We start from the raw sequence: 24269 nt of genomic DNA on the forward strand, positions 1-24269 counted from the left end.
TTCCTCCCAGCATCAGGGTCTTTTCCAATGAGTCAACTCGTCACATGAGGTGGCCAAAGTATTGGAGTTTCAGCTTCAGCATCAGTCCTTCCAATGAACACCCAGGACTGATCCCCTTGAGAATGGACTGATTGGGTCTCCTTGCAGTCCAAGGGACTCTCAAGAGTCTTCTCCAGCACCACAGTTCAAAAGCATCAATTCTTCTCTGCCCAGCTTTCTTCACAGTCCAACTCTCACATCCATACATGACCACAGGAAAAACCATAGCCTTGACTAGACAGACCTTTGTTGACAAAGTAATGTCTCTGCTTTTTAATATGCTATCTAGGTTGGTCATAACTTTTCTTCCAAGGAGGAAGCATCTTTTAATTTCATGGCTGCAGTCACTATCTGAAGTGATTCTGGAGCCCCAAAAAATAAAGTCTGCCACTGTTTCCACTGGTTCCCCATCTATTTCCCATGAAGTGATGGGACCAGATGCCATGATCTTAGTTTTCAGAATGTTGAGCTTTAAGCCAACTTTTTCACTCTCCTCTTTCACTTTCATCAAGAAGCTTTTTAGTTCCTCTTCACTTTCTGCCACAAGGGTGGTGTCATCTGCATATATGAAGTTATTGATATTTCTCCCGGCAATCTTGATTCCAGCTTGTGCTTCTTCCAGCCCAGCGTTTCTCATGATGTTTCTCATGATGTTTCTCATGAAACTCCAATACTTTGGCCACCTCATGCGAAGAGTTGACTCATTGGAAAAAACCCTGATGCTGGGAGGGATTGAAGGCAGGAGGAGAAGGGGACGACAGAGGATGAGATGGCTGGATGGCATCACCGACTCAATGGACACGAGTTTGGATAAACTCCAGGAGTTGGTGATGGACAGGGAGGCCTGGCGTGCTGCGATTCATGGGGTCTCCAAGAGTTGGACAGGACCGAGGGACTGAACTGAGTAAAAGGTGAAATAAAAGTGTTCTGTTCCACTGGCCAAAGGAACTCAAGAAGAGCTTTGCTTAAGATATTCATATTAAAAAAAAAAAAAAGATCTTCATATTCTTTTTTTTAGTCTTTATTGAATTTGTTATAATATTGCCTTTTTTTTTTTTTTTTTGGTATGTGGCATCCTAGGTCCCTGACCAGGGATCCAAATCAACATCCCCTGCAAATTTATTATTGTTGTGAAATGAGAAGGTTTGGAGATTTACCAGCTGCATTTTGACTACATATATCAATTATATGGAAAATTATTTTAAAAGTAAAACAATTTTTAGTTCACTCTGTTAGACCCTTGTTCATGTTATTACTTTAGATAAATTAAATTTGACTATTTCATGACTACAGTCAATTATATTTAATTTCTAATACAATTCCTGATTCAACCTTATTAGTACAGTCTCTAGTGTTACACAATGTTAGTAAAAGGCCAGTGGTTTGTGCCTAACGAATGTCTATGTTTACGTTTAATTAAATTAAAAACATAAGTCTGATCCTAAATATGTTAGGATGGCATTGTCTGGTGGGTCCTGGTTGGGTTCCTGGTCCCTAAGTACCATGCTTCTCAAGCCAGGGATTAGCACCTTTTGGTAGCACCTTTGCAAAGAAGTTAGAAGGACAAAGAACCTCATTTAGGACCCACAATAACTTATTCCTACTGGATACTAGACCAGGATCCTGCTCCGTCACAGTTCTAAAACCTTAGCTCCGTGAAGTTTTTCTCACTCAAAACAAAGGAGACACCATTCTTTCCTCATCAACCCTACTAGTATTTATCTTGGTGGTGGTGGTGGTTTAGTCGCTAAGTCGTGTCCCCCACTCTTGCGACCCCATGGACAATAGCCCACCAAGGCTGCTCTCTCTGTCCATGGCATTTTCCAGGCAAGGGTATTGGAGTGGGTTGCCATTTCCTTCTCCAATTTATCTTGGAGGATGGTGTAAATGAATAAACTTTTAAGAAATCGTTCCCCAGATTTCAGAAGTCAGAAATGTATAGCTTTCGTATAAGAAATTAGAGTGAACTTACCCATGTTAGACTATGCCTTTGTGGCCTGAGAGATGAGCACGAGAATGACAATAAACGCCCTTTGGGTGTACTGAAGGGAACCTGGAGGGTGGACAGAGACAACAGCAGAAAAATTGGGGAGACCAGAAGGTAAACACAGTTCTAATCAACGGGGCTGTGGGTTTCGGTCTGAGACACAAAATTATCTTTTAAGACGTTAAGACAAAACCCACACGGCCCATAAAAACACCCTCCCAAGCACTTAAGAACCCAGACGCAGGGTTATCTGCAGGCGCCGGATGATGACGTACTCCCTAAACCAGAAGGTGATTGGTTTCTGAAGAGGAGAGTTGGCGGCCGAAGCGACGCGGAGCCGGGGCCTAAGTCCTCGCGGGAGCTGCGGTCTTTGGAGCGGGATGGCAGCGGAGCCGGCCGGAGTTGGCCCTAGGCTCACAGATCCCGCTCTCTGGCCTGAAACATGGCCCGGGGTCCTGGCCCTTTAACCCGGCCTCGCCCCGACACGGTCGCCATGCCCAAGAGAGGGAAGCGACTCAAGTTCCGGGCCCAAGACGCCTGCTCAGGAAGAGGTGGGCGAGGGGCAGGGGCTTTGAAAGACTTGGGGCTGGAAGCAGGGCTGGAAGGCACCGTGGCGAGTGCTCGCCTGTCTGCGATGGGAGGGCGGCTGGGGCCCTCCGGGGACTTGGAGTGCGCAGAGAATCTTGGTGGGGAGGAAGCTGAGGAGGGACGCCTTCTCCTTTGAGGGTTGGTACTGTGTTTCAGTGACCGTGGCGGATTATGCCAACTCGGATCCGGCCGTCGTGAGGTCTGGAAGGGTCAAGAAAGCTGTCGCCAATGCTGTTCAGCAGGAAGGTAGGCTTCCAACGAGTCTTTTCAGACTCAGACAGTCTGAAAAGAAAACTAGGTTTTTTATTTTCCTGGGGTTCTGCCTCAGTGTTTTTCTTACAATCCTTTAGGGATCTTTCTGAAAACGTGTTTTGCTGTCCTCCGTTGTTACTTACTTATTCAGAGGAAGGGAAAGATTAGCCAAGAACAGTAGAAGTTTCTGTAGCAGTAATATTTTATTTGTCTTTCTATTAAAAAATAAGCCCTTGAGTACTCTTCTGTGGTTTCCACTCCTTTCTTCCTGGTTATTAATCTTCTTCCTATTGTTCACATATATTCTTCACTTAACTGCTATTTGCTTGTGCATTTGAAGCATTTTTTTCCCCTTTTTTCATGCTTCTCTTACTTTCAAGCTTGAAACTTGTGTTTTTATAATAAGTACTGTCTCTCACCCAGAATTAAGGTTAAATTGGATTTAATTCCTCTCAACCTTCTCCTCAGAAATTATGCAAATGAAAATAGCATTCACTTTTTGCTTTTCTCCTGCGGGGTTTATAGTGGAGAATAATTCACTCCCTTATTTCAGATCTGATGTGTTTCACTCCCGTATTTCAGGTCTGATGTGTTTCTGCAATTTTGGAGTCAGTTTGCCCATTGCTTTCCAATTTTTTGTATTTAAAATGCTTTTTTTTTTTTTTTTTTAACATTCTCAGCTTTCTTTAGCAGACTCTCACACTGCTTTTGCTTTTTTTGTTTTTCTGTTTTCTTTTCCTCATGTATGCTGATACCCTGCCTAAGCCATAGGCTTAGGCTCTGCTGTCTCATTCTCTTATTTTTTTCTAGTAAAATCTCTCTGTGGCTTGGAAGCCTCCCAGGTTCCTGCAGTGGAAGCTCTTTCTGGGGCTGGTGAGCCCTGTGACATCATCGACAGCAGTGGTGAGACTGATGCCCAGGAGGAAAGCATCCATGAGAGAACTATCTCCAGAAAAAAGAAAAGCAAGAGGCACAGAGGTACAACGCTGGCTTTCTTTTGGATTATTGGTCCTATCTGTGGTGATACCTTGAAGCTGTCACTTCTCAGTAACACAAGAGGTGATACCAGTAGGGAACCCGAGTTTGAATATTAGGAGTAGGACAGGACTGTAATATACCAGGGCTTGCCACTTATATCTAAATTTGAGAGGAAAGGTGAGTCATAGCAGTCAGTATATTTCTGGAGCTGTAAACTGTAGTAGCCGTTCATTGAGAACATATTATCATTGAGAACATTATCAGGTAAAATCCATTTAACAACAGGAGAACAAAAAGCCCTTGCATTTCTGGATTTCTGAATGTGTAAGGAAGCAGACTTTTGACAAAAAATGTTCTCCTAAATATTTGGATTTTTATATAACCAGTTTCATTTCAGTTAGATATGTATGTGCTCTGCAGTTGTTAATGTCTGCTTTATGTCTACTGGGTACTGTAGTAAATAGAAAAATATGTGATATTTATGGATTAGTGGTGATAAAACTTACACAAGTGAAACAAAGAAAGTTAAATTAATGGTATATAATGTGCCAATAGGAGAAGGCAATAGCTATCCACTCCAGTACTCTTGCCTGGAAAATCCCATGGGCGGAGGAGCCTGATGGGCTGCAGTCCATGGGGTCACTAAGAGTTGGACACGACTGAGCAACTTTACTTTTACTTTTCACTTTCATGCACTGGAGAAGGAAATGGCAACACACTCCAGCGTTCTTGCCTGGAGAATCCCAGGGACAGGGGAGTCTGGTGGGCTGCCGTCTCTGGGGTCGCACAGAGTCAGACACGACTGAAGCGACTTAGCAGCAATGTGCCAATCCATCATTCATTGGTTTGCTCCAGACTTAAAAACTCATACTCTTGGAATGGAGCCCAGAATACCTATTCTTTTTTATTTGTAATTTTTGAAAATTATTTACATATTGGCTGCACTGGGTCTCTGTTGCTTTTTGTGGGGGCTTTCTCTAGTTGCAGTGGGTGAGGGCTACTATTTGTTTTGGTGTGTGGGCTTCTCATTGTGGTGGCTTCTCTTGTGGAACACATACTCTAGACACGTGGACTTCAGTAGTGGTAGCATGCAGGCTCAATAGTTGTGCACAGGCTTAGTTGCTCTATGACATGTGGAATCTTCCTGAATCAGGGATTGAACCTGTGTCCCCTGCATTGGCAGGCAGATTCTTATCCACTGCACTACCAGTGAGGTCTCAGGGTACCTTTTGATAAAGCTAAAGTGTTTCTGATGATCAGCTAGAGTCAGGGGGAAGTTAATATAATAATGTATCATTTTGGTCTCAGATCTATGAGAACTTTCACCTATACTTGAGAGTCAGATAACAGACTTTTGCATTTGTTAAAATATTTTGAAATAATGAGCAAATTTGGAAAATTCAGCAGTGGCCACAGGGCTGGAAAAAGGTCAGTTTTCATTCCAATCCCAAAGAAAGGCAGTGCCAAAGAATGTTCAAACTACAGCACAGTTGCAGTCATTTCACATGCTAGCAAAGTAATGCTCAAAATTCTCCAAGCTAGGCTTCAGAGTACATGAACCAGGAACTTCCAGGTGTTCAAGCTGGATTTAGAAAAGGCAGAGACACCAGAGATCAAAACGCCAACATCTGTTGGTTCATAGAAAAAGCAAGAGAACTCCAGAAAAACATCTACTTCTGCTTTGCTGACTATGCTAAAGCCTTTGACTGTGTGGATCACAACAAACTGTGGAAAATTCTTAAAGAGATGGGAATACCAGACCACCTGACCTGCCTCCTGTGAAACCTGTATGCAGGTCAAGAAGCACCAGTTAGAACTGGACATGGAACAATGGACTGGTTCAAAATTGGAAAAGGAGTATGTCAAGGGTGTATATTGTCATCCTGCTTATTTATTTAACTTATATGCAGAGTACATTTTGTGAAATACTGGGCTGGAAAAATGATAAGCTGGAATCAACATTACCGGGAGAAATAGCAATAATCTCAGATATGCAGATGACATCCCCCCTATGGCAGAAAGTGAAGGGAAACTAAAGAGACTCTTGATGAAGGTGAAAGAGGAGAGTGAAAAAGCTAGCTTAAAACTCAAAATTCCAAAAACGAAGATCATGGCATCCGGTCCCATCACTTCATGGCAAATAGATGGGGAAACAATAGAAACAGTGACAGACTATTTTCTTGGGTTCCAGAATCAGTGTAGATGGTGATTGCAGCCATGAAATTAAAAGACACTTGCTCCTTGGAAGAAAAGCTATGACCAACCTAGACACCCTATTAAAAAGCAGAGACATTATTTTGTCGACAAAGGTCCGTCCAGTCAAAGCTATGGTTTTTCCAGTTATCATGGATGGATGTGAGAGTTGGACCATCAGGAAAGCTGAGTACCAAAGAACTGATGCTTTTGAACTGTGGTGTTGGAGATGACTCTTGAGAGTCTCCTGGACTGCAAGGAGATCCAACCAGTCCATCCTAAAGGAAATTAGTCCTGAATATTCATTGTAAGAACTGATGTTGAAGTGGAAACTCCAGTATTTTGGCCACCTGTTGTGAAGAACTGACTCCTTGGAAAAGACCCTGATGCTGGGAAAGATTGAAGGCGGGAGGAGAAAGGGACGACAGAGGATGAGATGGTTAGATGGCATCACCAACTCAATGGACATGAGTTTGAGCATGCTCCAGGAAATGGTGAAGGACAGGGAAGCCTGGCATGCTGCAGTCCATAGGGTTGCAAAGAGTTGGACACGACTGAGCAACTGAACAATAACAATTGAAATAATCAATAATAAATGAACTGACATTGCTTTGCAATTATGCCAGTTATTGTCAGTTATACCACTCTTTTCCAGAACCAAGGATGCTAATAGACATTCTTCTCTCTCTCTTGCTTGAAATCCCTGCCTATTGTCACCATTGTATCAATGTTAGATATTTCTCTTGATTTTCTTCTTTGATTTCAAGCACATTCCACAGAAGAGCTTACAGATTTTTAAAACATCTTTGTTGAGACAAAATACATCCCTTTAAAGTGTGCACTGTGTGGTTTTAATATGTTCACAGAGTTCTGTAGCCATCAACATGATCTAAGTTAGAACATCTCTGTCAACCCAAACCTGTTAGTATCATTCCTGATTCCCTCCTAACACTCTTTCCCACCCATCCCTTCCTCCCAGGCAACCACCAAACTACTTTCAGTCTTTATAGATTTGCCTATTCTGGAAATTTCATATAAATGAAATAATATAATATGTGGTCTTTTGCATCTGACTGCTTTGACTTAGCATAGTGTTTTCAAGGTCCATCTGTATTGTAGCATACATCAGTGTTTCATTCCTTTTTATTTGACTATTATGAATAATGTTACTAGTATCAGTCATAGACAAGTTTTTGTCTGAACATATATTTTCATTTCTGTTGGGTAGGAGTGAAATTGCTAGATGACATGGTGACTGTGTTTAACTTTTTGAGGAATTGCCAAGCTTTCTTTATGAAGTTGCCATTTTATGTCCCACTAGCAATTCCACATCCTAGCCAACACTTGTTATTTGTCTAACTTTTTAATCTAGTGAATGTGAAGTGGTATCTGATGGTTTTCATGTGCATACTAATGTTGAATATTTTATGTGCTTATTGGCCTTTTGTATATCATCTGTAGGGAAATATCCAAATCTTTCACTCATTTTTAAATTAGGTTATATTTTTATTACTGAGTTGTAATAATTCGTATGTATTCAGGAGCCCAGTTAACTTATCAGATGAATGACTTGTGGTTTACAAACTCTTAGGTATAATTCATCTTTTACTTCCTTGCTCCACTTTACCCTCATTAAGGTCCTTTATTCTCATCAAACCAGTCTTCCCCTCCCCCTCTTTTTTCTTTTAAAAAAGGAACATTTACAAAAGAAGAATGAATATCCCATGTGGCTATCACATAGCTTCAACAGTTATCAACTCATGGCTGTTTTTGTTTTAGCCACTACCCCCTCACCCCTAGTCTCAACACACACACATGCACAATTAGTTTGAAAGTTTCCAGACATCCCGTTATTATATCTGTAAATATTTTGGTAATTATCTCCAAAAGATAAATGCTCTTTAAAAAATTATCACATGTAAAAAAGTTAACAGCAGTTTATTAATATCATCAAAATCTTGTTCAACTTATCTGTTTGTTGCCGTCACATATGTTTTGTTTTTCTGAATATTCAGGCTTCGTGTTAGCTGTTTATTTCACTTGGAATACTTCCTCTTAACCTATGCCTATCAAATTTTTTATGTCCTACATAACTTACCTACATGAAGCTTTCCTTTACTGATTCCATTTAGGTTTTGAAATTCTTAATAATTATGTATAAAATATTTGCAAAAAAAGAATATTGGCAATTTTTATAATCACTGAATTTTGTCCCTAAAGACAGAAAAATTTTAACAGTACTCTGCTTTGTAAAAGTTATCATGATTCTCAGTGGAGGAATTACTGAAAGTTGTTTGCCTTCTCTGAGAGAGAGATTTAAAGTGGGAGAAGAGGGCCCCAAGGGCTGTAGGTTGAGCCTTAAATGGTTACTGGAGATTTCAAGAATAGGAACCACAAGAAACAATGTTTTAGAAGCATTGGTCTCCATTATGAAGAACCTGGTGCAAGAACCTAATTGACTTATAGAGCTGCAGGAAGTGACTAGAAAAGCAGATGCAGCTTCAGGGAGGTGGTTATATGGGCTTTGCCCAGGAAACGAAGAAACCTTGGTTTTGGATAACTATATAACTAAGTCTCAATTAAAGTTTAGAGTTGACCAGATTCTGGTGTCTCTATGGAGTGTGGATTTTTACTTGAATCTGACATGTATAGTGGACCTCAGGGTCAAGAGAATTAATACTAATAAGGTCTGAAGGAGGAAGAAGTGAGGATATGTCTTCACAGGGTATCTTTGATTACTGGATGCTTGTGGCCAGAACTGTAGACCAAGCTGATAGTGAAACCAGAAACTAGAAGGAAAAAAACATATGCTCAAGCAATTATTGAGTAATGAAAATATATTGTAATTTACTTAGTTTTTTATTTTGTACTTTGAGGATTCTTTATACTATATAAAAATCAGTTTTGTTTTTAAATGACTGAACTAAAGAAAATGATGGATGGGGATTGCAAGGGAAATGAAGGGTAGAATTTATATAAAGTTGGAATTTGGAGAAAACTGGGTTTTGTTTACCTTGATTTCATGCACAAAGTAATATGGGCCACAATAGTATAGTAAAATGGGCACAGTAATATTTTCCTTATTTCCATATTATTGGAGTTGAATGGTGTAATGGATGCTAAGGTACTTTGAAAACTTCAAAATAGTGTGTAAATACTGGTTAAATAAAGGCCTTAAGAACAACACAACCTATTCACTTGGGCAACAGGAAACAAAAATTTTCAGCAGCTACAATAAGGAGGAAATGTGAGTTTGAGAGGCCTCCTTGGACCTATTTAAACTATTTTCTTAACTATGCAAGCCCTGGGAGAATTGAAATGATTAGGGATCTTTATATGTGCATATAATAGAAGGTCAGAGGTTATAGTTCTTTTTTCTATTTCAGAAGACCTGAACGGGACTGGAGGAGAAGAGTATCCCATGGATATTTGGCTATTGCTGGCCTCCTATATCCGTCCTGAGGACATTGTGAATTTTTCCCTGATTTGTAAGAATGCCTGGACTGTCACTTGCACTGCTGCCTTTTGGACAAGGTTGTACCGAAGGTGCGACCACAGAGAGCTCACTGTGTTATCTGTGTGGCTGATTTCATTGTTTTTGATTTGATGCTACTCCCTGGATGGTGACCTCTTCACTTTCTCTAATTCATGCCTGGGCATGAACCTAGCTTTGACTTCCTTGAGCTCCTCTTTAAAATTGATATTAATTCATTCAGGTAATTGTCTTCCCTATGATTACCTCCTTACCCCCAAGCAGAATCTTTATTAGGTTGGTACAAAAGTAGTTGCCGTTTCGGACAGTGAATTTTAAATCCTTGTAACTAGGCTCAGACACATCTTTGGTGATCAAAATAGAAACCATTACATTCAAAACATTTTTGCCAACAAGAAATAAGTTTGTTTATTCCTGTAGCATGAAAATCTACGCCTCCAGATTCAGTGAACTCTTGGAACGTATTTCTGCCTCCTGCTGCTTGTGGAAATGTTTTGCCTGCAAAAAGTTGCTGAGATACTTGAAGAAGTGGTAGTCAGTTGGCAAGAGGTCAGGTTAATATGGCAGATAAGGCGAAACTTCATTGCCCAATTCATTCAACTTTTTTTTTTTTCTTCAACTTGTGTTGAAGTGTGCACGAGTGTCAGTTGTGCAATGTGCATTCAGGCATTGTTGTAGAGAATAATTCTTGGGCCCAATCTATTCACCAATGCTGGCTGCAGGCATTGCAGTTTTTGGTGCATTGCATCAATTTACTGAGCATACTTCTCAGGTGTAATGGTTTTGCTGGGATTCAGAAAGCTGTAGTGGATCAGATGGGCAGCAGACTACCAAACAGTGACCATGACCTTTTTTGATACAAGTTTGGCTTTTGGAAGTGCTCTGGAGCTTCTCAGTCCAGCCACTGAGCTGGTCATGGCTGGTTGTTGTATAAAATCCACTTTTCGTCGCATATCACAATCCGTTTGAGAATGGTTCATTGTTGTTGAGTAGAATAGTAAAGAATAGTGAAGTCGCTCCACTCAGTCGTGTCCGACTCTTTGCGAACCCATGGACTGTAGCCTACCAGGCTTCTCCGTCCATGGGATTTTCCAGGCAAGAGTACTGGAGTGGGGTGCCATTTCCTTCTCCAGGGGATCTTCCCGACCCAGGGATCGGACCCGGGTTTTCCACACTGTAGGCAGACGCTTTACCCTCTGAGCCACCAGGGAAGCCCTAGAAGATGACAGTTCAGAATAACAGTTTTTTTTATTTTTGGTCAGCTCATGAGGCACCTACTTACTGAGCTTTTTCACCTTTCCAGTTTGCTTCAGATGCCAAATGACCATAGAATGGTCAGTGTTGAGTTCTTCAGCAACTTCTCCTATAGCTCTAAGAGGCTCACCTTTGATGATGGTTCTCAATTGGTTGCCAACTTCCACTGGTTGGCCCCTACACTCCTCATCTTCAAGCCTCTCATCTCCTTTGCAAAACATCTTGAACGACTACTGCACTGTGTTTGGTAGCAGTTCTGGGCCAAATGCATTGTTGATGTTGTGAGTTGTCTCTGCTGCTTTATGACCCATTTTGAACTCAAATAAAAAACCACTCCAATTTGCTTCTTGTCTAACATCATTTCCATAGTCTAAAGTAAATACAAAATAAACAGCAAGTAATGTCATTAGCAAAAAAAAAAAAAAAGTGAGAAATGTACATTAAAATGATGTATAATATAACCACATTTATTTAAGAATGTATTCCAATATGAAGTGGCAAAGATCAACAGTGTAACACCCCAGTTACTTTTGCACCAACCTAATACTTTCAGCAAAAGTAAGGTCTCAAAAATAACTGTTTTTGACTTTGCTTCAGAGGTTTATCTTAGCTAGAATTCTCAGAAACTATAGCTGCCCATCTGTTTATCTTTCCAGCTGGGTCGGTTGTTTCTTAGATTTGCTAGTCATCTTGAATGCATAGTCTTGGCATTTATGTGGCTCTGTATAGTTGCAGTGGTGAGGAGAGAGTGAATGATGTGATTAATAAGAGGGCTAACTTTTGATGCTGGGTTAGAAGTGTCAGTAAGAATATGGTGGAAGGGGATGTTGAGGTTATCAGGGAGTAGAGAACTTTCTGAGACATGTGACAAGAGAACCTGGTAGATCTTCTCCAGTGCAAGTTCTTTTTGAGTAACTGAAGTATATTGTACTAGTATTAAGTCAGAGACTTGCCCTTTTTTAACGTGAAATAGGATTTAAAATTTTTAAGTGAATAGAGAAGTGCAGGATTATAAGGTATATATGAATTGGGTTTTGCATAACGAAGAAAAGAAGCTGAGAAGTGAAGGAGATGGTAATTTGTACGTGTGTGTGTGTGTGTTTGTGTAAGAGCACTAGGGACAAACTACTGGCCAGTGGAATAGTAATGTAAAATGTGTACAGAACCCAGGAGTCTAGGAGACTGGCCTAGAACAGAAGAGACAGGTCGCTTACTGGTAGGAGTAATGTGTCATGTTTCAGACACTACACACTGGATGCCTCTCTGCCTTTGCGCCTGCGACCAGAGTCAATGGAGAAGCTGCACTGTCTTCGGGCATGTGTGATCCGATCTCTGTACCATATGTATGAGCCATTTGCTGCTCGAATCTCCAAGAACCCAGCCATTCCAGAAAGCACTCCTAGCACATTAAAGAATTCCAAAGTAAGTGGGTATTAGTGGTAGGGTTTAACAAATGGACTCTTGTATAATGGGCCTGTTATCATGGCTTGTTTCTAGCTTTCTTAATGGGGTGGTCTGGGGCTATAGATACCAGGCTGCTCGAGGACTAATACAAACTTTCCGGGCTTGGGGGTATCGTTTCATCGTTTCTCCAGGACATTCCTGCTGTGCTGGGCTGGCTTATGTTATCTTTACCTTAAAGCTTTCTTGTGCTTTTAGCATATTCCTTATTCTCTTTAATTTATTTTCTTACCTTATACATTGAACCACTTTAAATGGTTTGATGGTCTGAGCGAGGAAGAACACAGTTCAAATGGTAAATGTAAACCATAATTCTCAAAAGGTGCTTTAAATCATGATATGCTAAGTCACTTCAGTCATGTCTGACTCTGCAACCCCATAGACTGCAGCCTCCCGGGCTCCTCTGTCCATGGGGTTTCTCCAGCCTAGAATACTGGAGTGGGTAGCCATTTCCTTCTCCATTAAATCATGATACAAAAATATTAAAAAAACGAATTTTCATACTAATTTTCTTTTTCTAATATGACCTTGACATCTGGAATGTCACTTTCTCATTGACTTCTTAAAAGATTCTGGTATAGACTTCTTCAGCATTTGCAAAGTGCCTATTGTTGCCATGCTCTGGGATGGATTGTTTCACAGACTATAAAGTATTCCTACTCAGACTTTAGCGCTCTAAAATTCTTCCTGTGTTCTAGGCCATTATTTATATCTCTGGATTTCTCCAGTAGTTTATATTCATTTATACATTGTATTCAAGTTTCATTGTATTTTTCTGATCTGTAAGTAGGTCTGTAAGCCTGTGGTCCATTTTGTCCTTTGTTCCACCATGAGGTATCTGGTGAACACACCTTTGCCAAGCTAGACTATTACAGCATATATGATTATTTAGGCAAGTTGATGTCTCCAGCTTTTTTCTCATTCAGCTAATACGATTGTCCAAATTTTGTATCTTTTGAGTTTGTGAAATTTTCTTTTTTTACTCTGTTCCTACCCAAAGTCTAATGTTCTGTAGCATTTCGTAATTCTATTTTGTTTTTTATGCTTTGGATGTTAATGATTCTTTTTCCCTAGTTCAGCTCTAGTGTGAGAACATTCTACCTGATACATATTGATTAAAAGAGTACTGTTGATTTCAAGATCATGGTTTTTCCCAGGATTGTAAACTGAGGTGGTCAGGGTCATTGGCTGAGCTCAATTTAATGTCACACTAGTTGAAGGATTTAGGGCAGGATTAGAATGCCGAGTGGGTAGAATTTTATTCCTTCTCATAATATGAGTAGACAGAGTATCTTTTCACATTTATAGTTTTCCTCCCCCTAAAGACCTTTGATCATCACAGGTTAACTGTGGTGAGGTGGGATCACCCCAAAGCTGACCGTGGCCGGGTGTTAATCAGTTGCTGGGAGCAGAGCAGCACTGGGCAGACTTCATGCTGGACATCCTTGCGGCTCCAGTGCACAATGCAAGTGCTACTCCTAAATCTAAAATGCCCATGTCTTCATATTTTTATAATTTATTAATTTTTTAAGTGGACTGCTAACAGTGGTGATAACAAAAATCTTAACCGAGACAGGAAGCCTAGGCCACCTGTCTGCTGTTTTTGTGTCCATTGTTTAGAGATCTGGAGGATGTGGGACCTGCAATGGCTGATGTCCCATGCATTGCCTTGCTAGTATAACCATAATCGCATGGCATCCAGGAAGTTGCCAGCATGCCTGAAGGAAGTTGTCACATGTTGCTGGACTCCACCTTTTCGTATTTGATTCTCCCTCTCTCTCTTTTCAGTAGCATAGCTTGTGTGGGACACTGGAGCTGTTGTGTTGGCAGCAGAAGTGTTTGCCCCTTAAAGCCAAGCCCATTATTTTTGATGGAACAGCAGGACGTACAGGGCATGTCTGAAGGGCAGGACAGCTGGCACGGCGGACGACCCACCCCTTATCCCCTGGGAGGTACTTAACTTCTTGTGTTAACCCTAGCTGTAGCCTGACTTTCCTTGAGGGGCTTACTCTAGATTGAATTCAGCTCAGCTCTGTAGTTTCCATCCCGGCTGTCTGCTCCCAGAAGGTCCTGAGTGGTTTGCTCCTATTACATTCAGGGTTGGCTATCTCTGCCTGCTTTATGGCTTTGTTATCATCTTATCTGATGGCTACTGACTGCCCTTATATTTTCATGTAGAGAAGTGGCCTGCTGAATGCCCCAGTCTCTAGAGACCATGTTTCTGTCTTTAAAGATGAGAACAATAGGGGTTGACCTTAATAGCATCTGAGGTTGACTTTTATCGGTACCTCTTCTCTTTACTGAATAGCCTTGGGGTTGTCTCTTCTCATGTTGCACCAATGTCAAGTTGGGGGGTGAGGGGGCAGGATATGGGGGTTTCTATCTGTGCCAAAGTAAAATCTCAGCATTGGAGCCATGGCTGGCTTTAGAGCTAGCAACAGAAAAGTTATTTTTATTTTCTTACAGTGCTTACTTTTCTGGTGCAGAAAGATTGTTGGGAACAGACAGGAACCAATGTGGGAATTCAACTTCAAGTTCAAAAAACAGGTATGTGTTTTTATCATCTCTTTGCTTTTCAGGTAATACCTTGTTCTGATTTTATTAAACATAAAATTGCCTTTTTAAAATCAGATACTACACATTAAAACTTATAATGATGTCATGAAAAGAAAGAAGGAATTATTTTATATGAAAGAGGCACAAAGATTTAATAGCTTAATGCATAGAGTAAACCTTGAGCAGATCCTGGATTAATGAACAGTGAGATACCTCTTTATGTATAAAAGACATTTTTGGTACAGTTAAAGAAATTTGAAGATTCTGTGGATATTAGATATGAAATTATTGTTAATTTTTTTAGGTGTCAATGTTACCTTCAAATGACTTTGCCTCCCCCACCCCAGAGCTGTGATTTTTTTTAAAACATATGAATATATATATATATATTTATAAAATGAGAGATGTGAGAGGAAAGAAAACAAATATGGCAGAATAGCCAATGGTAAAGGGTATACAGGAGTTTATTGCATGATTTTATTAATTTTTCTGTATACTTGAAGACTTAAAAGTAGGGGAAAGGAAAGAACTTTGTACTGAGGTTATTTGCCTAAGAATTTTTTTTTCAAAGCAAATGTATCTGTAAACAAAAATAATTCACATGGTTTTATATATCAGGCAATTTGAGGAAGCCGTGGGGAGAGGGACTGCCAAGAGTGTTCGCAGGAAGAGCAGATACTATTGTACCTTTCTTTCTGCTTTTTGCTTGGACTGTACCTGAGATCTTGCTACTGAGAGGACCTGTTCTGCATGTCCTTGCATGTGTTTCCTCATCTTTCAAAGGGCTTTCCTTGATCGGTGTAAAAGCTGATTTATATATTAAAGAGAGAAGAGATAACAGAAAAATGGATCTCAGCAGCTTTAATTAAGCATTTTCATTGGTGGAGTCTTAGAGCCATAACATTTCCTCTAACCCATGAGAGTAATTCTTAATTCTCCTCAGTCCCCAAGATTAAAGAGCAAGTGTATGGGAGGATTGCAGCCTCCCATTCAATACGAAGATGTTCATACCAACCCAGACCAGGACTGCTGCCTACTGCAGGTCACCACCCTCAATTTCATCTTTATTCCAATTGTCATGGGAATGATATTTACCCTGGTAAGTGGAGACAGGATGTCATCCTCAGTTCTTTTGTAGACTGTCACTGTACCTAGAGTTTGAAAGATTTGTATATTTAACCACTGAGGAAGAAATCTTTGAAAAAAATTATTGTGTAAAGTAATTTTAAACAAACTCTGAAAACTGACTTTTATATTAGGAATAGACTTATTTGTGGAGAAGTTAATTATGTCTGAGAATATTTTACTTCTGTTTCATTCTCCATAGTGAATAGAATGGTTTTGTATCTCCTGTGTTGTGCTCATTAATGTTTGAGAAACATTATCCCATTAAGGGTAATGATAAAGCTTATGCATGGGCACTATATGTCAGGATCTGAAGCATGCATGTGGTATCATAAATGGAATATTAAAATGTAGGGTTACCAGCTCTGTCCTTTGCGTAATTCTCTTGACTATTCAAGGTTTAGCTAAGAATTAGATTAGTAAACAACAAATATGCCTCTGGTATATTTTCCATATTTTTAACATTTTTAACTGGATTGGCAACTGGAAAGTTCATGCAATTTATCTTTTCTGTATTTTTGGCTTATGTTCAGAGATACATTCCACATTGAAAATAGCTTTATTCTTTTTTTAATGGTAAAATAATAATGCATACTTCATGTGAAGAATTAAATAATACATAAACATGTTGAGACAGTAAAGGTAACTTAGACTTGTATCCTCTAACTGCACTTAACTTCTGGGGAATTGTTCTTTAATGTTTCTGTTAATATATACATGTAGATACCCACTCTCTTAAATAATTTTGTATAATTCAAAGTATGTCATATACCTGTTTTTATGGTAGCCATCTCATTAAGCCACATTAATGACTTTTTTATATACTCATATTCCATATTCTTCCTATTCATATAATTCTCTACCCATCTATATATGTTGATATATAAACACATTTAGAGATTTTGTGGTTTATTTTCCAAAAAAAAAAGTCATCAGATGTATCTCATCAAAATCCCTTCAAACCATCTCATAAAGTTTTTAAAAATTGTCAGTGATGGTACTCTATGTGCACGTATCCTAATATTTGCAGCCATTTGAGAGGCTTTCTTTAGCACAGTTTAAATATACGAAGCTAAGAAAAACTTATAAAAACCACTGTTAATTTTTAATATTTTTGCAAAGGTGCTGGTAGTGTAACTTAGAGATTATTTTGTGGCCTAGTCCATGTCAGTTGCCTAGACTGTTTAATTTCAGAATGTGTCATAGGAAAACAAAGTTGTTAAATTTGGGTATTGAATTTACTTTTCCCTCCCAGTTTACTATCAGTGTGAGCACGGACATGCGGCATCATCGAGTGAGACTGGTGTTCCAAGATTATCCTGTCCATGGTGGTCAGAAACTGCGCAGTGAACAGGGTGTGCAAGTCATCCTGGACCCAGTACACAGCGTTCGACTTTTTGACTGGTGGCATCCTCAGTATCCATTTTCCCTGAGAGCATAGATATTGCTTCCTGTCACTGAGGGCAGCCTTGACCTAGGCCAGTCCATTTGTAATCAGATTCCAGTTTGGAAGGGGCAGCTGGATTGTATATCTAGTCAATAATGCACATGCTCTTTAGGTTTCTGGGGTTCCTGGTAGAAGAAGGAGAAGGATTGAATCAAAAGGAAAAACAACTGATCTTTAAACATATTTTAATGTAAAACTTTGTATTTGAAAGGAGAAACCTGGGCCTGTTTTCTGTGTTAAACCCCATTTGGTGCTACTGAGTTTGTTCTTTATTCTTTTACCCCAGCCAAAGTGGATGATCTTGCTTTAGGGGAAAATTAAACTCTTAAAGTCTCCAAACAAGGAAATTTTACCATTCCTTTATGTATCAGAGTAACCTTAGAGACGTAAAATTGTTGCTACTCTTGCTTTCAGTTTAGCTGCCCCTCAAATTCAAGTGAATATTTCCTTGTTTCCCTTTACCCTTATCTAGAAATAAAGCAGGTGACAGGGTTTTCAGAATCTTAATGAGATTGACTTGTGTATCTTTCTTTAAAAATATTTGTTGCATAAATTTTTTTGGCCAGTTTTGAATTTTAGGTTTGTTTGGTTTTTTTTGCATGAAGCTGATAGTGGTGATGATAATGATTTTGTGTTACATTAGGAACTTTTCATAATATCGCTAGTTCTCACAATCCTGCAAGGTGGATGATGCTGTTCCCATTCTCTGGCTGAAAAAAACGGAATCAGTGACTTACCCAAAGCTATCCTGTCCTGTGCTTAGTTGCTCAGTTGTGTCTGACTCTTTGCGACCCCCATGGACTGTAGCCTGCCAGGCTCCTCTGTCCATGGGGATTCTCCAGGCAAGAATACTGGAGAGGGTTGCCATGCCCTCCTCCAGGGGACCTTCCCAACCCAGGGATCAAACCCAGGTCTCCTGCATTGCAGGCAGATTCTTTACCACCTGAGCTACCAGGGAAGCCCACCCAAAGCTATAATACCCAATAAATGGCAGAGCCAGGATTCTGACCCTTTGCTATGCCACAATTAAAATGGTCAGTCTCATTATTCTTATGGTAGATGTCAGCAAAGGGAAGCAGGCAAATGAACATAGATGGAAAAAATAAAAGGATGAATAAAAAGTTGATTGTGCTAAACCTTATCCCTAATCAGCCTAAATAGTATGTAAGATCCATGAAAGAATCTTTTAAATATATGTTTCTAAGTAAAATGTAAAACCATGAAAGTTACTGCAGGAAGAATAGTGATTAAATTGTGAAAAAGGCATTTATTATGGTGAAGGTCCTTTAAAAACTGCATTCCCATATTGGAACCAGACTTTGGCACTGGAAGAATTTAGTGCGTCCTTTGTTGCGCTCTGCCCTGTGCTACCTATCAGAGCTGGTCTTTTCATCCCTGCAGGAGAACTAATGTCCTCTGTACTCTGAGAAGATCATGTTTTTGTTTTGGTTTTTTGCTAACAAGATAACTTTGCTGCGTGTCTCCTGCCCCACCCCCTACCCAAATTAGCTAGGGGGGATGGATGTTAGCTAGATATTGCCACAAGGTGGGCATTAAGACCATATTCCTTAAACTTGAAAATTCAATGGGGGCAGTACAATCCTGAGCTTGACTGCTAAATGAGTGTTGTTTTTTCCTTACCATTCTCCCTACCCCCTGCTATTTACAGAGTATTCTTAGGAAGGATCTGCTTAATACTGGTGCTAATAGCTAACCTTACCCCACACTGAGGTGGGTACTAAAGCTGTTCATGCAGAAAGTGAGCTAGGTCAGTGAAAAACAGAATTGGGACATTTAAATGATTTTTTTTAAAAAAAGGACATAAGCACCTTAGAGATCTCTACAATCAAAAATTGCCTCTGAGGCAGAAGGAGAGAAACAAACAATTCCTAGTGTCCTTATAAGATACCATGGAGCAGAAGAGAGATGTCTAGTGAATTTTGGGTCCCCTATTTAGGAGTTACTTTTAAAAGGGGAGTGAAGTAAAATTGGCTTAATGATTGTGTCCTGACTGAACTTCCTGGTTTTTGTATCAAACTCCATGGTATGATAGATAAAACATTAAACATTGCCTCAGCTGTTCTCTTAGTAAAACATTGACACTTGGTAAAGTATTACCTCTGCATTGACTGAGTTGCGTTTTAGTGAAAGGATATAAAGTGTCTCAGGGATTTCCTTTTGATGTGAACCGAAACCATCTGGAGAAGAGTCGGAACTTTCTGGACTGCTTTTATAAAAACTGCTATGTACTTTCCACTTCTTTAAATACGTACCTTGAATTTGCTTGGAGGATCAGACAAACAAAATATTCAGGTTCATTTCTTACCCCTCAAGTAAGTCAGAATTACTCAGATTTTCCTGCCTTCTACTAACGACACAGAATTAATTAAGCCAAATGGTGACTATATTGGAGGAAAGAAAAAAAAAATGGTTATACGTTTCAACTACAGCATTCGCTGCTGATATAGAACTTGTGTGTTTATAAGTCTGTACACATTGCATGTGTATAAAATCCTTAACATTACTAGCAGTGCTTACTGGGCAATGTAAAGGACTGAATAGGCACTGTGATGAAGCTTCACAAACCAGATGGGAAAGATGCATTAATTGTCACAGGGTACAGGGTACGGTGCAATTAAAAGAAAATGGTCAGATTTAACCAAAATTTGGCATGAATTTTGGCATTTAAAACTGTTCCTATTCTGTACATACTATAGACAGACATTTCATTTTATATTAACAGTGTTAGCACAGCCAAGCGACACAATTCACTTAAGCTTGCACTGTGGAAATTTATCTGGCTTTCAAGTTTCTCCACTTAAAACATGGGCGCAACCAAAGGACGAATAATAAATGGGCAACAGAGTGTGAAAGGCGACAAATCATTGGCAAATAATTACAAGGCCAGTACAGAGACCAATTTAGGGAGGAGGTGGTTAGAGACAAACGTAGGTTCAAAGGGTACGTGCTGCACTTCACTGGGATGGAGGCAGGGCTCCCTTGGGCCCTAAAACTTGACTGGCGTTGGGCAAAAATCTGGCTCCCCGCCACCTCTCCAGAGACTCTCCAGCCGAGCCAAGATGGCGCGCAGCCCCAAGCGGCTCCACGTCACGAGGGAGGGAGCGCCGCGGAGGGGGCGTGGCCTCGAGGGGCCGGTCAGCCCCGCCCTTGAGGTGGTGCGGGGGCCGTCCGCAGAAGGAGGGGGCGGGGCGCTTCGGCTCGGGGAGGCTGCGGCTGCCTCCGCGCCTGCTCGGCTCGCGAGGACAAGTTCGGCTCCTCCAGGCCGGGGCGGCTTCCTGCGCAGAGCCAAGCTGCCCGGCCTTCGGTGAGTGCAGGCAGGTGAGCCTCCAGAGCCCAGGGTGCGGGAGGGATTTCTGTTTTTCCCACCTCCAGCTCCCCTCACAGTTTGAGAAGGAGGTCTCAGTCTAGCGGTTCTTGGGAAACAGCACCTTTTACTCAAACGTGTCTTCGGTAGATACTTTTCCTGCTGCCCCTCACCAGTCTTTGCAGTGCCCTGTGCCCTTGAGGATGAGAATGAGAGGACGATGCCCGATTTGCGGGGAGTGCTCGGAGTCCGCCCTCAGCTCCATCAGCTCGGGACGGGGAGTCTGAGTTGGCAAGTCTCCCAGGGGGAGCTGGGTGGACCGCGCCCCCGTTTCCCATGCAGAAGAGTCAGAGAAGAAACGCTGGGGCCAGCTCCGCTGCTTTGGCCCAAGGGGTACTGTCTTCGTTCTTCAGGGGTTCTTATCCCCTCCCACATTGCTCATATCAGCCGTTCTTAATATTGCTCACTCTCCATTCCTCGAACTGCCAGTCTCAGGTTGTGCCAGAGATGCCCACATTTCTGCAGTGCCAGGGGCGGTGGAGTGGAAGGAGCAGCCAATTGGAGGTCTGTTGAAGGTGGGGTTCAGGATGGGCGCAACCATAAAATAGGGCTGGGTAGAAATTCCTGAGCGGGGAGAGTAGGAGTGGGGAATTGACTTTCCACTACGCAGTTGAGATATTTTCCAGTACAGTTTGGTTGTGAGTGGGAAAAGAGAGGTCTGGTTGAAGGATTTGGAAACGTGATGTGGCTGGGTTTTTTGTTTTGTTTTGAGAAGGGGTTGCCAATGTCACCTTTAAGGAGAAGTATGCTGGTAGAGGGATAGGGGTATTGAGACTGCTGTCCTCTGGTGAGCCAAGTTGTTGAGGAGGAGGCTGTCCTTAGCATGGAGAGCCTCTCCTGGTGGGATCTTAGTAGCCCCTTTTGGGTTCTTCCCTCAATCTTCCCAGTTGGAACTGGTACCTAGTACTTTGTTCAACATCCAACAAATATTAATTGGGCATCTACTGTAATGCCAGACACCATGCTAGGTGCTAAGTCTTCTGAAGGCAATTTAGGGCCATGGAGCACCTGAAAGGTCCACACAGCAGATACCCTGTTAACAGATCCGTTCCTCCTCCACCGCCAGCACCAATTTTGTTACACTCCTATTGGATTATGAAAAGATCTGGGTCCACATCCTTTTAAATAACTGTCTTACTTGGATTCCAACCTATCCACCCTCTGCCACTAATAATTAGCCAGGCAGTCCCAAGGAAAGCTACCTTAAAAAGGAAGTATTTGAATGATTTCTTTTGGCTGTTTTCTAGGACTTTGCCCTGAGATGTAAGGAGGCTGCCTGGATTAAGAGGTACCGGGAGATAATGAGACAATGAATGGCACAATGGTTATTGAAGGCCAAGAATGCACTAGACACCCTCCACAATGAAAGACACCATCTCTAAAAGATAGAAGAATGGATGTGGGATGGGGGTGGGGATGTGAAAAGGAAATCTCATCCAGTGGTATCAGGGCATGTGCTGCTGAGCTTGTCATCATGCCAGAACTGTGGCATGCATAAGGAAGGCCTTGCAGCTGGATGGTAAGGAGGGATTGGATAGGCAGGGAAGGGCAGGCAGCCAGGATGCTGGGTCTCCTCTCTAGGTTGATTGCTGAAATCTTAGAGCTGGAAATAGTTGTCAGGGACTGCTTGTGGGTCCTTTCAGAGCCACTGAGGACAGCAGGGTGAGAGCTAGGGGAGAGGGAGAGGAGTCAGCTTTGGGGGCAGTGAAGCATGGTGAAAACTCAGCAGGGCCAGGGAGGTGGATACCAGTGGGACTTTAGAATATGGGGGAGAGTACTGAAGTCTTTCTGTGCCAGGGATACTGTACTCTGTGGCTATATGCCCTTGGATAAGTTGATATAGAAACAAGGTGTGGTTTCTAAGTGGTGTGGAGTTATGTGTGGTGTGTGTGTGTGTGTGTGTGCTGGAGAGGAGGAGTTGGTAGGGAGCAGGCAGCTGCCTCAGAGTTTAGGTTCTGGGTAGGGAATTGGGAGAAATAGAGGAGAGGGAGTAGGGTCAGAGGGAGGGACAAATATATATTGCAGCCACTTGAAGTCACCATATGTCCCCCTCTAGCTGCTAGCTCACTAAGTATAATTAGCTCTGGGGGGCATGCGGTGCTGGCTCCCAGAAGCGTGGCACTTGAAATAGCCACCAGAGTAAAGAGTACTCAGGGGGTGCTGATGCTGGGCAGACTCTGAGAGGGGGTCCTTCTAGAGGAATTTGCTGAACTGGGAGGGGCCTGTGGAAACTGAGAATATCATGGGAAAATAGCATTGAGGGAAGGAGCTCTAAGCCAGGTTCATATGAAACTCCAGGGCTGGCAGAGCCTGAGGATCTGGGCTGCTGGCTCACCACTCACACAAGAAGCATGATGGCTGCCTAGCCCGTGGCTCTGCTTTCAGAGAGTGTTGGGAGCTGCAGCCCCACCTCCCTCAAGCACCTTCTGTTCCCCCAAGTGAAGTCAGTTCTAGTCCAGAGAAGCATCTTGCATGTCAGTCAGGGGTCGAGAGGCCTTGGCTGGGGTTGCCGCCTTCCCAGAGTTGGGGGAGAAACCGTCACTGGTGAACTCAGTGGTCACTGCAGGTGGTGCTCAGCGCTGAAGCCCAGGATGTGCCAGAGACTGAATAGTTGATTACATGCTACTCTATATGTCTTCCTTTCTTCCAAGTAGGCTGTGAATTTCTTAAGGGTTTAGATTGTATCTTACTTGCCTTTTGTATCCATAACAAAAAGTAATCTACTGCAGAATAGGAAATCTACTCATAGTAATCATTGACTTGAATTAAAGAGGTCTGTCTGCAGATCCCCTGGGTTCAGTGAAGCCTTGCAACTAGTATTTTTAACCAGGAGCAGAAGATCCTCTGGGCACCCAGTACAGTGATGTTACATTAGTGGAGGAATTAGATTCTATAATCAGTGAAGGGAAAATTCCTAAATTTCCCATAAACCATGGTAGGTGGTTTAGGTTTATATCTCTGAATAATAATACTAATGTACAGATACAGTACACATTATATAGTAATTATAAAAATGTATAATGTATACAGTGATTTAAAAGAGTACTTAGTTACAAGTATGATTTTGTTGCTAAGTCTCTGATGAAAATAGCTGGTTTGCAGAGAGACCTCTGTTGCTCACTTGGGCTTCCCTGGTGTCTCAGTATTCTTGTCTGTGAAATCCCATGGACAGAGGAGCCTGGAAGGCTACAGTCCATGGGGTTGCAAAAAGCATGATATGACTTAACAGCTACACAACAACAGTTGCTCACTTTGCCCAGCCAGTGTAGTTTTATTTATTCTGATAAATTTATTCTCATAAATGCATGTCTGATGTGACTTCGTAGCCACTGTCCTTTGATAGATAACTGTCATTTTAAAGGAGAGATGGGTTTCCATTCAGTTTAAGAAAAAGCTTCCTTAGGACAATGAGGGCTTCCTCATTTAGTAGCAAGCTCTTTATTCCTGAAGGATAATCAAAGAAAGACTGACCTGTCAGGGATATTTTGGGAGGAACTCACTTCCAGCATGG

At 41.4% G+C, this 24269-nt stretch overlaps 1 protein-coding gene across 7 annotated transcripts; it reads left to right on the forward strand.

The window, feature by feature from the left end:
• Positions 1 to 2404: 2404 nt before the first annotated feature.
• TMEM183A (transmembrane protein 183A) lies at positions 2405 to 18209 on the forward strand. 7 transcript variants are annotated; one of them, XM_068985945.1, is made up of 8 exons: positions 2405 to 2577; positions 2771 to 2860; positions 3677 to 3844; positions 9424 to 9583; positions 12026 to 12206; positions 14712 to 14792; positions 15745 to 15900; positions 17182 to 18209. In XM_068985945.1, the coding sequence occupies exons 1-8, from the start codon at positions 2469 to 2471 to the stop codon at positions 17365 to 17367; spliced, it is 1131 nt and encodes a 376-aa protein (XP_068842046.1). In that variant the 5' UTR covers positions 2405 to 2468; the 3' UTR covers positions 17368 to 18209. The 7 variants fall into 7 exon arrangements, with proteins under 7 accessions (XP_068842046.1, XP_068842051.1, XP_068842048.1 ...); XM_068985950.1 differs by having other exon boundaries at positions 15753 to 15900; XM_068985947.1 differs by lacking the exon at positions 12026 to 12206 and adding an exon at positions 14034 to 14197.
• Positions 18210 to 24269: the final 6060 nt, after the last annotated feature.

This window comes from Capricornis sumatraensis, chromosome 14 (genome assembly GCF_032405125.1).
Source record: "Capricornis sumatraensis isolate serow.1 chromosome 14, serow.2, whole genome shotgun sequence".
Lineage (NCBI taxonomy): Eukaryota > Metazoa > Chordata > Mammalia > Artiodactyla > Bovidae > Capricornis > Capricornis sumatraensis.

Excerpts from the sequence above, each read along its gene's own strand:
- TMEM183A (XM_068985945.1), top strand. The coding sequence starts at position 2,469 with ATGGCCCGGGGTCCTGGCCCTTTAACCCGGCCTCGCCCCGACACGGTC. Across the intron at positions 2,861-3,676 it reads CAATGCTGTTCAGCAGGAAG|TAAAATCTCTCTGTGGCTTG; the intron begins GTAGGCTTCCAA and ends ATTTTTTTCTAG. Across the intron at positions 12,207-14,711 it reads GCACATTAAAGAATTCCAAA|TGCTTACTTTTCTGGTGCAG; the intron begins GTAAGTGGGTAT and ends ATTTTCTTACAG.